Raw genomic sequence first — 12,849 nt, 5'->3', positions numbered from 1 at the left:
AGCCTCCTTTGCTCCAGGCTGAGCCCCTTTCCAGCTCCCTCAGCCCCTCCTGGTGCTCCATTCCCTTCCCCATCTCCATTCCCTTCTCTGGACACACTCCAGCCTCTCAAAGTCCCTGTAGTGATGGGCCCAAAAGCACTGGGTGATGCATCCCATAATATACCACAATTGTCATTATTTTACTGGCACTCCTGAACTTCTGCAGAATGCTTCCATCACTCCTCACTCAGCCAGAGTCACATTTTCTTTTGCAGGGCTCAGGCTCAGTTAGGAAAGGGTGTCAGGGCTGTACAGGGAGCAGGATCAGACCTTGGAGGAGGGAAAAGAGCAGAGGATTTCTTGCCTATTCTTCCTCCCAGGGCAGTAAAACCTTGGCTTGACTCATCCAGGACATGTAAATTCCCCCTGGTGCACAAGGAGAGCTCCTTGGGCTGTGCTGGGCTCTCCTGTGCCAGCTCCCTGCCAGAACTAGTCCCAGCATGAGGGAAACACCAAAAATGCTCCCAGGTGTGAGGGGTGGGGGGATTGGGAGAGCTCCTGTTGATGTCTCCTTATGTTTCCCTGGAGGTTCTTGCCACCAAGGGGGGAAAAATACCCCAAATACACAAAGAGTGGTGGGGAAAGGGGTTCCAGGCACCACCTGTGCTTCTGCCTTGGGTTATTGGATTTATCACAGGTGCCTGAATTTTAGCTGACAGCAATGGTTTTATTTATTTATTCATTTGAAAAGGTGGGGGAGAGAACAGCAAACAGTTCTAAGGTTACCAAGAGTCAAGTGTGTCAAGCAAGAGAGCAAGGAAATAAGTGAATGTAGACATAAACAGCCTCCAGCCATGTGGCAGTAAACACAACTGTACCTGGAGTGGTAACTCAGCAGCAAAGCATCCCTTGGAGCACATTTGTGCTTGGGAACATTTGGCACATCCCATTTCTTCCATGGGCACCATTCCTGTGCAGGATGAGACCCCACTGCCCAGTGCTGCTGCCTTGTGCCTGCCCAGGAGCTGTCAGGAAGTGCAGAACCAGAGCCTGTCAGCCCCTGGAATGTGCTTGGTTTCCTTTCTGGGCTTGACCCCACTCCTTAAAGCAGAAATGAGCCTCAGAACTTGGCCTTGAACTTTTCTTTCTCTAAGTGCTTTTTCTAAGTGCCATTTTAAGAAAGGAGGCAAACAAGTTCTGTTCGTGCTCAAGTGACCTTAAGTGACTTGCAGATCTGGACTGAATTTTAATGTGTTGATTTGTTTCCAAGGTTTATCTGTGGTTGCTTTTTCCCGCAGATCAAGCCTCGGAGGTGCAGGTGACAATGATGCTGACAGAAAGCTGTAAACTCAGAGGGCTTCACCACAGGTAGGGTGACAAATCCATGTCACTGTGAGGTGGGAGCACCTGGGTAAAGCTCCCTGTGGAGAGGGAGCTGTTTGCTGGGAATTCAGCAGCATTTCTTTAGAATCATGGAATGCCAGGGTGGTTTGGGTGGGAAGGGACCTTAAAGCTCATCCATGGGCAGGGACACCTTCCACTATCCCAGGTTGCTCCAAGCCCTGTCCAACCTGGCCTTGGACACTTCCAGGGATGCAGGGGCAGCCACAGCTTCTCTGGGCACCCTGTGCCAGGGCCTCATCATCCTCACAGGGAGGAATTTCTTCCAACATCCCATCCATCCCTATCTGGCAGCAGGAAGCCATTCCCCCTTGTGCTGTCCCTCCATCCCTCATCCTCAGTCCCTCTCCAGCTCTCCTGGAGCCCCTTTAGGCACTGAAAAGGGCTCTGAGCTCTCCCTGGATCCTTCTCCAGGCTGGATGATCCCAGCCTTATATAATATTAAGGCCTTGCCTAAAGTACAGGAGTAGCAGGTTTTTGGTGAAACATACCTAAAATAAAAACAAAATGAACTTGCCCTGCTCTCATCATTCCAAATGAGCTGTTGTCCTCCCTTTTATAAGTCAAGCTTTCTAAAAAAGTTCAAAAAGCTTTTTTTCCCTACACTGCCTATAAAGCTGGGACCTTCATGGGTCTCCAGAGCTGACACCTGTCTGTGAGAAATTTTCAGGAAAGAGTAAGAAAATTCAAAATTAAAAAAAGTGGTTAGTTGTTGGTGACTTTTACTAGTGGCATTCAATGGAAAAATACAGGTGTTTTAAAAAGTGATTAATGGAAAATGAAACTGTGTCCAGTTTGGTTTGAGTTTCTATGAATTTGCATGTGTACATATATTATGTGTTATATTTCTTCTAAGGAAGTTGTGCAGAGACACTGCAGCATGGGGATTACCTGAGCCAGGATAGGCATGGAAAGGCCTTTAAAATGGCTGATTCACAGCTAAAATTTTCTGTTCTGTCACTTTGCAGTGGATCAAACATGATGTTCTGACTTTTTTTTGTTTAACTGCTGTAGTGGAAGTATGTATTTTATATCTGTAATAGATTTAGAATGCTGCACCTCCCAGTATAGGGATATAGCACTTCTGTGTCTTCACCTGTATTCACAACAATTTGTGTCAGCCCTCTCGGACCAAGTGAAAACATTTGGAGGGTTCTTCATAATGGGAAAGTAGTCAAATATTTCATTTATTATAAGTACTGTCTAGGGCTTCAGTTAATTGGACACATTGTGCTCTGCAATTCCTAATACAAGATTAAATGCTTTTCTTTCATGTTGAATTAATTTTATTGCTATGTTTAGGAATCAAAATTATTTTAATAAAATTTCAGTTTGATAACATTAGGAATTTCTCTGTTTTCCAGGAATCTGCTGCCTATCACTCATGTCTGTATAGAGGAGGGAGAGAAACCAATGGTGCTGCTGCCCTACATGAACTGGGGGAACCTTAAACTCTTCCTGAGACAGTGCAAATTGGTGGAGGCCAACAATCCTCAGGTATGTGGGACTTTGTGCCCATTAAACCTCCATTTGCCCTGAATTTGTGCCACCAGAGGAATGGTTGTGGCACTCTCCTGTTCAGTGTGATCCAGGAGAGCTGCAGAGGTGGCTCCCCAGCAAGTGTTTGCCTCGTTTCCCACCAGGAAAAGTTTATCCTGGGTGTTCAGAGGGCAGGAAGCTCTCTCAATAGGGTAGGAGCTCAATCAATGCATCCTAAAATTATAGCAACAAATAGAGAAAATTGTGGATTAAATTAAGGGAAGTGGTGTATGGAGAAATTGCAGATTTACTAATACTGCTTTTGGTATCCCAAGCTATAAATACATGCAAGATTTTAATTATGATGGGACTGTGAAGTTGCAAAAGGAGCTGAAGCCTTTGATACTGGTTTTGGAGAGCAACAAGGATTTTGACTGTGCTGCTGCCTGGAATTAGCTGGTTTCCAGAGAAACAAAGTGAAAAAGGTGTGGGAAGGGGTAAAATGGACCATTTTTACCTATGTCCACTTCCAGTCAAAGGAAAAGTAGGTACAAAGAGTGAGGCACTTGCAAGATGGAAGTATTTTCCCTTGACATGTCAAGAAAAGAAGTTAAAATTTCGAGTAAGGCACCATCATGAGTGCCCATAGGTGGTTGTGTCTGTGGGGACTGGAAGGGGAGGGGGCACTGGGACACAGCAAACCCAATAATGCAGGAGCTGGGCTGGAGGGGCTGATGGCTGCTGCTCTGGGCTCTTGCAGGCGATTTCCCAGCAGGATCTGGTACACATGGCCATCCAGATTGCCTGTGGGATGAGCTACCTGGCCAGGAGGGAGGTCATCCACAAAGACCTGGCTGCAAGGAACTGTGTGTAAGTACTGTCCCCTCTGCAGCTCCCTGTGCTCAGCCTGAGCTCCCCTTCAAAATGCAAGGTCACTGGTGTAGTGAAAGAAGTTGTTTTTCCCCAAAGCAAAGGGAACCAGGAGTTGTGGTTCTAAAGGATGCAGAATATCCTCTCTGTAAATGCTTCAGCTGGGTTTGACTATCACTTTTTCAAAGGCTTGAAAAGAGATAAAGCTTCCCTTCAGCTTTAATAAAAGCCTGGAATATCTTTGACAATTTGTCAATGGATAGATTTTTGTTTTAGGCTGGTTTTCTTCATTTTTTCTCCTTAAAAACTGAGTTAAAGACTTTGTTTATTGGTAGATTTCTTAGTTGCCAAATGATGGATAGATACAAGTGTTCTCTGGAATGGCAGGAATGCCAAAGAGGGGTTTGAGACTATCTTCAGGCTGGAATACACTCCAAAATGTAGAAGTAGAGATGTTTGGTGGCCTTCTAGGAACCTCATCACTTAGTCACCACCATCTCTGCTCTTGTGCCCTGTAAGGGTGCTCAGTGTGATGACAGATCCTGTTCCTAATTCCTATTGCTGTTCCTCACTGCTGGGCACACTGAGGAGGAAGTGGGACCACAGGAGACAGAGATCACAAACATCAGGCAATCACAAACATCAGGGACATCCTTTGGAGCTTCATGTTTGGAAAGATAAAGAGGTGCCAGTAGCCAAGGTCGCCTGAAGGACGTTGTTCCACCAGCCCCTCTTTGTTCCCCAGGTTTGCTCTGGGTGGTGAAAGGCTGGGAAGTGCATCAGACCCATCTCCTAATTTTGGGAAGGGAGCCAAGATTCCAGTGATCTTGGCAGGTTTAAGGGAGGAAATGCTTGTGGTCTCATGTGCCCATGGCACAGCCAGGTCCAATTACAGTGGACATGAGGGTTACACAAGTCAGGGCTGTCTAATTGCTGGGGAATTGCCCTTTGCACTACATTTGCTTTCAAACAGGTCTTCTAGGAATTTCTCTGAACTCTTAAAAATGACTAGATAGGAAATTTCCTGTTGTGTAAATTTTGAGGATAATGAACTGGCCTGAAAGTGCATAGGGAAAAAAAAAAGGTATTTGGGATAGTAAAGAGAGAAACACACAGATAGACCATTTATATTTCATTTTTCTCATGAAAATAAATAATTGCCAAGATGAGAAGACAACAAAAACCAGTTTGTTACAATACCCCCACCCCAATGTTCTTTCTGTAAATTTGTCATACAGTGTTGAAGCCAACATCTTTGCCATATTCTGAAGTCAGCTGTTTATGAGAACACTGAACTTCATTGCACACAGTTTTAAGTTCAAAGAGTTTGAATCACACCCCAGAGGGGGCAAATTCTCTCTGCTATTTTGAGTCATCTTTTCTTGATTAAAATAAGTTTCCCTTTGTACCCTATTTCTGACAAGCATCAATATCTGTTGTGGAGGGAATAAAGACTTTTCAGCAGATGGCTTGATTGGAGACATGCTTTTGGACCACAAAGGGTACTGGTTGGTTAAATGTATTCCTGGCTCTTGCTTTGCTTAGATCTTTGCCTCATTATTGCCACGGAGGTACTAGAGCTACAAAGTGTTTAATTGCTCTGATAGGGAATCTCCAAAAGAGCAGGAGTAACTTGAGGCAGTTACTTGTTTGCTTTAACAGTATTTTCTTGCACTTGTAAGTGTTTGGTTTTATTTAATCAAGCCTGCTGATTTTTCTAGTGCTTATCAGTTGGCACAGAATAAACTGGTGCTGTGATAATGTTTGCTAATCACAGAGTAAGTGTGTCTTGATGCAGGAGAGTGGCAGTGCTCGAGCTGGGGTTTAGCAGTCCCCAGTGAGTGCTGAGTGTGGCCCTTGGGGCTGGGCAGAGCTGTGGGGTTGCTGACCTATTGGAATATTACCAATATAGTCAGAAGGGATGTGCTTGAGCTTGTCTGGCCCTTGCTGCAGAACCAAATAGGGGCACTGTGGTGTTTTCACCCCAGAGACATCTTTGGCCAGCTGGATGTGTGGTGTTTCACCCCACAGACACCTTTGGCCAGCTGGATGCTGCAGCTGGGCACATGGAGGCAAGTCCAGGCATGCAGGAGGTCAGGTTTCCCTCTGATGGAGAAGATTTAAGGTGATGGTGAAGGAAAGGAGTTGGGTTTTGCTAGAGGGTTTCAATCCAGAGCTTTATTCTGGCCCACAGGCCTCTGAATGCAGCAACAGCTCCAACAGAACTCCCCAAACCCTGTGGTTGCTGTTCCTTTGAACCCCAGGGAGAGGGGGAGGGAAAGGGTAAGGAGCCACCAACCAGGTACAGGAGAGGAGGTCTTAAGGGACAAAGGACACTTGGATGGCCCAATGCCCCCACAGGGGTAGGGAGCATCCTTTGAATCTGCCCAATCACTCGATGCCCTTCTGGAATGCCAGGGTTAACAGATAGTGCTCGGCAGGGGTCAGGGTGGGAAAGGAGAGGTGACTGACACACCTGGGAGGGATCAGCAGGGGAGGAACCAGGGGTATCTGAGGTAAATCCCGAAATCACAGCCCTGACGTGCTGTTCTCTGTGCCCAGCATCGATGATGCCCTGCAGGTGAAGATCACGGACAACGCGCTGTCGCGGGACCTGTTCCCCATGGACTACCACTGCCTGGGGGACAACGAGAACAGGCCCGTGCGCTGGATGGCCCTGGAGAGCCTGGTCAACAATGAATTCTCCAGTGCCAGTGATGTGGTGAGGCTTTTTTTCCTGGAAATGTGTTTTGATGACATTTTGCTCTTTTTTCAGTTGCTGGAGAATCACAGAATCCCAGAATGGTTGGAATTGAAAGGGACCTTTAAAACCCACTTAATTCCAACCCCTGCCATGGACAGGGACACCTTCCACTGTCCCAGGTTGCTCCAAGACCTGTCCAGCCTGGCCTTGGAACAATTCCAGGGAGAATCCCAGAATGGAGAATCCCAGAATTGTTGGGATTGAAAGGGACCTTTAAAGCCCATTTAATTCCACCCCCGCCATGAACAGGGACACCTTCCACTGTCCCAGGTTGCTCTAAAACCTGTCCAACCTGGCCTGGAACTCTTCCAGGAATGAGGCAGCCACAGCTGCTCTGAGCACCCTGTGCACAGCTGAGGTGCCCCTTGCTCCCTGTTCCTTTGGAAGTGCAAGCAAGAAACACACTCAAATTCAGGGAGCTGCGCTGGGACTGCTTTTCATAAAGGATCTCAAGTTGGAAGAGACCCACAGGGATATCCAGTCCAGCTCCTGGCCCTGCACAGACACCCCAGCAATCCCAAATGCTGCTGGAGCTCTGAAAGCCCTAGGCCTGTGCCCATTCCCTGGGGATCCTGTTCTGTGCCCCAGCACCCTCTGGAAGTCAAGGTGGGCACCCATTCCTTAGCCATTCCTCACCGTGTGCTCTGTCTGGTCAGCACAAATCTGCTCAGGCACAGCTTTCCTTGATAAATCCACACTAGCTGTTCCCAGACATCCCTGATAACGAGCTGGTGTTTGACTCTGTGGCCCACAGTTCCCCAAATCCCACCTCTTCCAGAGAATTCCTTCATTTCAGTGGCCAGGAGCCTCTCCCAGCTGAGGTGATCTTTCAGAGGTAAAAGCAGAATTGCAGTGACCTCAGACTGTTCCCTATGATGCATCCCATCCAGGATAGAGGTCTGGTGCTAGTTTGGGAAACTTTAGAGAAGTTCTGGTTGTTTTTTTTCCCTCCATGGTCTCTGTACTAGTGCTGGAGCCATGTAAACAAGGAAAAGAAGGAAGGAAGGGAAGGTGCCAGTTGTGCTGCACATGTGTATTCATTGGAAAACACATGGGAGTTGGTGTTAGATCCAACCTAAAGGCAGAAGAGGAAATGGAAGTTGCCTGTAAAAGCATGTTTGTAGAGAGCTAAATGAACTCAATCAAATGGTGAGGTTTTTTTATTTTTACATTTTTTAAAAAAATCTGGGACATGAAAGCAATTACTGTTTGTGAGAACTGGGAAATCAAAGCTTATGTAACAGCAGCAGTGAGATGTGGAATTTTATTAGGATGAGTAAATCTCATTATTGTAACCATTTTTGAAAACTCCAGTGCAATTCAGCATTTCTTCCAGTCCATTTTAACCAGAAGTACTTTTTTCATTGCTTAGGGATAAATGCCACCCACCTTTTAACACCCAATTCTAACTGCACACACCATCTGAGTTTTGTAGAGTTCAAACGTGAACAGTTTTTCTGGGTGTAGAAAACACCATGTGCCCTGAATATCAGCTTTGCATCTACCTGGACTCCTTTCACAAAAAGCTGATGTCAGATGTTTTTGTGGGTTTGGTAGGAACAAACGCAGTGATCCATTGCATGTAACAGGGAATGGGTGATGAAGTCTGGTACAAACAGTGTCTGTGTCTGCAGAGATGCCAGGGGATGTGTTCCAGGCTTGCTTTTTGGATGACTTTCTTTCAAATGTGTTTGCTGGCTTGAAACTTTCCCAATAAAGTGTTGCTCCCCTGCCAACAGCTCTATCAGTCAGCCAGAGTGTAGGAAAACAAACCACCATTCCTGCTGAATCTTAATTCCCTGTTTTTCCTGCTGTGGCACATGAAACTCTGCATCTCTTCATGCCATTTCTGTGCAGCTACCTATGGAATTAGAACAGCTGTATTCCCAGAGTGGTTTTGCTTGAATCACTCTCTATTTCATCTTCATGATCACCCCTTATCCCTCAGCACTCTTCTCCACTGCAGCTAAAAAGGGGCTTTATTTCCTTTGGTGGCTGTTTGAGCACATCTGTGCTCTGCCCTTCCCACCTGAAAATATCCCTTCCCTAAGGCTTGGGTCAAGGCAGTGAGTGGGATTTCTCTTGATTAAAACAAGAGTTGTGTGAGCCTTGCATGATTCTGCCCCTTTTTAATGAATGATGATGTGGAGCTTGAGTAGTGAGTCACGAGCGTGCCGTATCAGCCCCATCTCTGTTTGGTCTCCTGGCTCTCTGGATACCAGATAATAAATCATTTTCCTTGTACTCTGCTTGTATGTGGATTCATAGATGGATTTTTCATCACTTCAAGCTCCTTCTGGCAAGGGTTGCCAGATGAATGTGTTGAATGCTGATTGTGCTGTCAGATTTACTGAGATGAAATCTCTTTTTTTTTCCTGAGTCCTATTCCTGAACATACTCTCCAAATATACAGATGATTTGGAATAAAAAAATTATAATTTCATTTCTGATCCTTTGAATTTTGCAGCCTTTTTTGAGGATTTTCGAGGCATTTTGAAGAAGTAAAGTGTAAAAAACTAAATAATCATTAAATTATTATCTCCTATATATTTGTTTTTTTTACACTTTACTTATTTTTAAAGAAGTAAAGTGTAAAACAACAAATATATAGGAAACAATCATTTAATGTTCACTAATTTAGATGTAGGTGTTCTGTAATTTCATGTTAAAAAATGCATAATTTTTAGCACTGCTATCTTAGCGCAGTAAGATTTTAAGTTTGTAGAATCACAGGTTGGTTTGGGATGGGAGGAACCTTAAGACTATTTGGATCCTACTCCCTTCCATGGGCAAGGACACCTTCCACTATCCCAGGCTGCTCCAAGCTCCATGCAGCCTGACCACGGGGCAGGGATGGGGCAGCCACAGCTTTTCTGGGTAATTTGTCATCAGTGCTGTTGATTTTTCATTAGCCCAGTTCAAGACATGTTGAATTTGGTTATATACAGAGCATTTATGCAAAGCTTTCTTACTGTGTATAATTGTCTTGGACAGCAATCCTCCTTCCAGCTGGCTTTGTGGCCTGGCTGGAGGAGCTGTGGGGGTTCAGCATGTTGTGTTAATGCTCCTTTGCACTGTTCCTTTGCAGTGGGCCTTTGGGGTGACCCTGTGGGAGCTGATGACCCTGGGCCAGACCCCGTACGTGGACATCGACCCCTTCGAGATGGCAGCTTATTTAAAGGATGGCTATCGGATAGCTCAGCCCATCAACTGCCCCGATGAACTGTGAGTGCCTCTGTGGGGAAGGAGAAACGTGCTGCTTTCTGCTTGGGGTGCTGAGCCAGGCTGCCCAAGGACAGAGCCAGGGCTGCCTTTGCTTGCTTGATTGTTCTGCCTGGCACACAAAGCCTGGGGTGAACATTGCTAGTGGAACTCTGGCTCTGGGGTGCCCAGCAGCAGAAGGAAGTGCAGCTGATGGAGCCAGTCCAGAGGAGGCCATGGAGATATTCTGATGGCTGGAGCCCCCTTTGCTCTGGGAATGTTCAGCCTGGACCAGACGAGTGTTCAGCCTAGACCTGGGAGAACTTAGAGGCCCTTCCAGTGCCTAAACAGACTCCAGAAGAGCTGGAGAGGGACTTGGGACAAAGTGTAGAGTGACAGCACCAAGGGGGAATGGCTGAGACTAACAAGGGTTAGATGGGATATTGGGAAGGAATTCCTCCCTGTGAGGGTGGGCAGGCCCTGGCACAGTGTGCCCAGAGCAGCTGTGGCTGCCCCTGGATCCCTGGAAGTGTTCCAGGCCAGGTTGGACAGGACTTGGAGCAGCCTGGGATAGTGGAAGGTGTCCCTGTCCTTGGCAGGGGTGGGACTGGGTAATCTTCAAGGTCCCTTCCCACCCAAACCATTCCATGCTTTTATAGCAGTTGAGTGATTTCCAGTGAATTCTGTACTGCTCCCTCCTGGATTGTCATGGGTTAAATCCTAAATCAAGCCAGGACCTCTGGTGACAGCCCCTTTGCTCATCATTCCAGATGTCCATCCTTGGAAGGAGCTGTTCAGCATTATGAACCATAAGATCCAGAGCTCCTTGTCTCTCTCTGGCTGCTCAGCCAGCTTCCCAGTGCCAGATGCTGCTTTGCCTTTCAGGCTGGGGCTGTGGCTGCCTGGCTGACGCTGTTCCCTGTGCTCCATGTGCCTCTGTGTTGCAGGTTTGCTGTGATGGCCTGCTGTTGGGCCCTAGATCCTGAGGAGAGACCCAAGTTTCAGCAGCTGGTGCAATGTCTCACTGAATTCCACGCAGCGTTGGGAGCCTACGTCTGAAACAGCAGCAGAAGATGGAATCCCCTGCCTGGGAGAAGCCATGGCATCCACCTGCAGCTCCTTGCATCCCTTGGACTCACACACATGATGTGTATAAAGCAACACTACAGGGAGAAAGCACTTCTTCCAAAACACTGTGCCTTAGAATGCCTTAGTAGTCTCAAGTTTTTTTTTTAAGACCTCTTGGTGTTGAATATTTTCTAGATATCACTTTTGCTAAGTTAAATTGAGACCTTTTGGTTTGCCATCAGGATTTGTAAAGTGTAGAGATAGTGAACTGAAACATGAGATTTGGATGGACTTTGCACTCTGACAGCAGACACGTGATTTTTTCAGAAGGGTTTATGGAACTGGTAGAAAAGTGAGGAGAGGGGAAATGAAAAAAAACACACTGCAGAAAATTTTCCCTGCTTTTAAAAAAAATGTTGAAACTGAATCTTTCTGACCAGCTCTAGTGTTTGTACTTGTATGTATCTGGAATAGCTTTTTAGTATCAACTTCTTCTATTTTGAGACAACAGCACATTATGGTTGGATCCACACATCTTTCTTACCTTTTTAACCCATTCACAAATGTTCTTTGGAAAAGCTGGTCTTCAGGATACAACATCTCCTTTCTAAAGTGATGATGTAAAAGTGATCCCAGTTTACCTCATACAGAGAGTGGTGAAAGTGGGGTAAGAATGGTGCCCCTCCTTTCACATCCAAGAATTTTTGAGATGGTTTTATGTGCTAACTAAAGGCCTTCAGAGAAGAGCCAGAGCAGCCCCTGTGTGGGAGTCTGTCACCTCAGGCTTCTGCCCCGCAGTTTCTCTTGTTCAAAAAGGTACTGGTTGTTTTTTATGGGCTTTTATGGCCTGAAATGGGCTTAAATATATAAATATATATTTGTAAAGACACTTGCAGAGTAAAGAATGTTTTTCTATTACACCTAACGTGAAAGCTTGGTCCCTCACCTTGCCCTGTGTGTGGATTGTGCAGGTTGGTGGTGGGTAGGTTGGTGTTGGCAGGAAGAGAAGGTGGATTGCCTGCCTCCCAGTGGAACTGATAGGTGAGACTTCAGGAATTATCCTGCTGCCTTCCTTAACCCAGAGATCCAGTCCACCCCAGGTTGTTTTGAACATTGCTTAAGAGGACTGAACATGTGTTTTCAGCAAAATGTGTGATAGATTCAAGCTTTTTATATATGTAACAAAGTTGCTTGCAGGATAGCTCTTGGTTCTCCTGGTGAACTGGGGGCTGCATCCTCTGCCTGGTGGCGCCATGAGGAGAGATGTGCTTGATTGTGGGACATTGTGGGACATGAAAAGTTGCCTTTTGTCTCTCATCATCTGCAGCTGAGCACCCTCTGCCTTGAGTGTTTGTGCAGCTGCAGGGGTGGGACATTGTCCTGACAGGCTCTGGAGCCACTGCAGTGTTTTAGGAGACTGCTGTGCAAGTATGAGCAGCTGGATTTGGCTGGCTCATGCAGATGTGCAGCTTCTTTTCCTTCCAGAGTTGTCAGCCTTGCTGAAGACAATTAATCATCTCAGAGGATTAATGAGGCAGAGCTTTGTGTGTGGTCCATGTCCCTCAAAACACCAGAGCTTTCCTGTCTCTACTCCAGGGTTTGTTACCTGTGGCCAGTGACCCAAGTCTTGCTTTTTCCTGGAAGGAAATTTTCCTGCTGGCTCAAGTTTGGGCACGCTGTGATGGGCTGTGCTTGCCTGACAGAATTGGAACTGGTTTTGTCTGGCTGAGTGTGAAGTGGCTGAGTCTGGGGACAGCAGCAGGGCCTTGGGTGTGTGGTCTCTCCATTCTGACCTGGGGAACTGGTACCAGTGGCAGGACTTGATGGTGACGTGGGTGTTGAAGTCAGCAGTGGCAGTTCCTGACACCCAGGTCGGTGTTCAAACAGGATCTGTGGAGATCACAGCTCTGAAAGTGAGGTTGGAGAACAGCCCAGGGTGAAAATGATCCACCTCTTCTCTGTGCCCAGAGTCATGTGCACACAGGATGTGCATTGTGCAAGTTCTGCTCACACCCCAGGGCTGTCACAGGTGACATCTGACCAAGGTGGCTGGACGTGGCTCAGGGATGTGCTGCACCTGAACCTGC

The 12,849-nt window shown here is 46.6% G+C and overlaps 1 protein-coding gene across 2 annotated transcripts in view; it reads left to right on the top strand.

Moving 5' to 3' along the window:
* The window catches only part of RYK (receptor like tyrosine kinase), a 55,050-nt gene extending 43,368 nt beyond the window's left edge, over positions 1 to 11,682 (top strand). For both annotated transcript variants that reach the window (XM_064721427.1, XM_064721425.1), the window contains exons 10-15: positions 1,278 to 1,347; positions 2,745 to 2,877; positions 3,620 to 3,729; positions 6,292 to 6,451; positions 9,582 to 9,718; positions 10,642 to 11,682. In XM_064721427.1, the coding sequence (XP_064577497.1) occupies positions 1,278 to 1,347; positions 2,745 to 2,877; positions 3,620 to 3,729; positions 6,292 to 6,451; positions 9,582 to 9,718; positions 10,642 to 10,753 (722 nt within the window). In that variant the 3' untranslated portion in view covers positions 10,754 to 11,682. The remainder of the gene's footprint in view (positions 1 to 1,277; positions 1,348 to 2,744; positions 2,878 to 3,619; positions 3,730 to 6,291; positions 6,452 to 9,581; positions 9,719 to 10,641) is intronic.
* Positions 11,683 to 12,849: the final 1,167 nt, after the last annotated feature.

This window comes from Zonotrichia leucophrys, chromosome 9 (genome assembly GCF_028769735.1).
Source record: "Zonotrichia leucophrys gambelii isolate GWCS_2022_RI chromosome 9, RI_Zleu_2.0, whole genome shotgun sequence".
Taxonomy (NCBI): domain Eukaryota; kingdom Metazoa; phylum Chordata; class Aves; order Passeriformes; family Passerellidae; genus Zonotrichia; species Zonotrichia leucophrys.
This window is presented reverse-complemented; position numbering and strand designations above follow the sequence as displayed.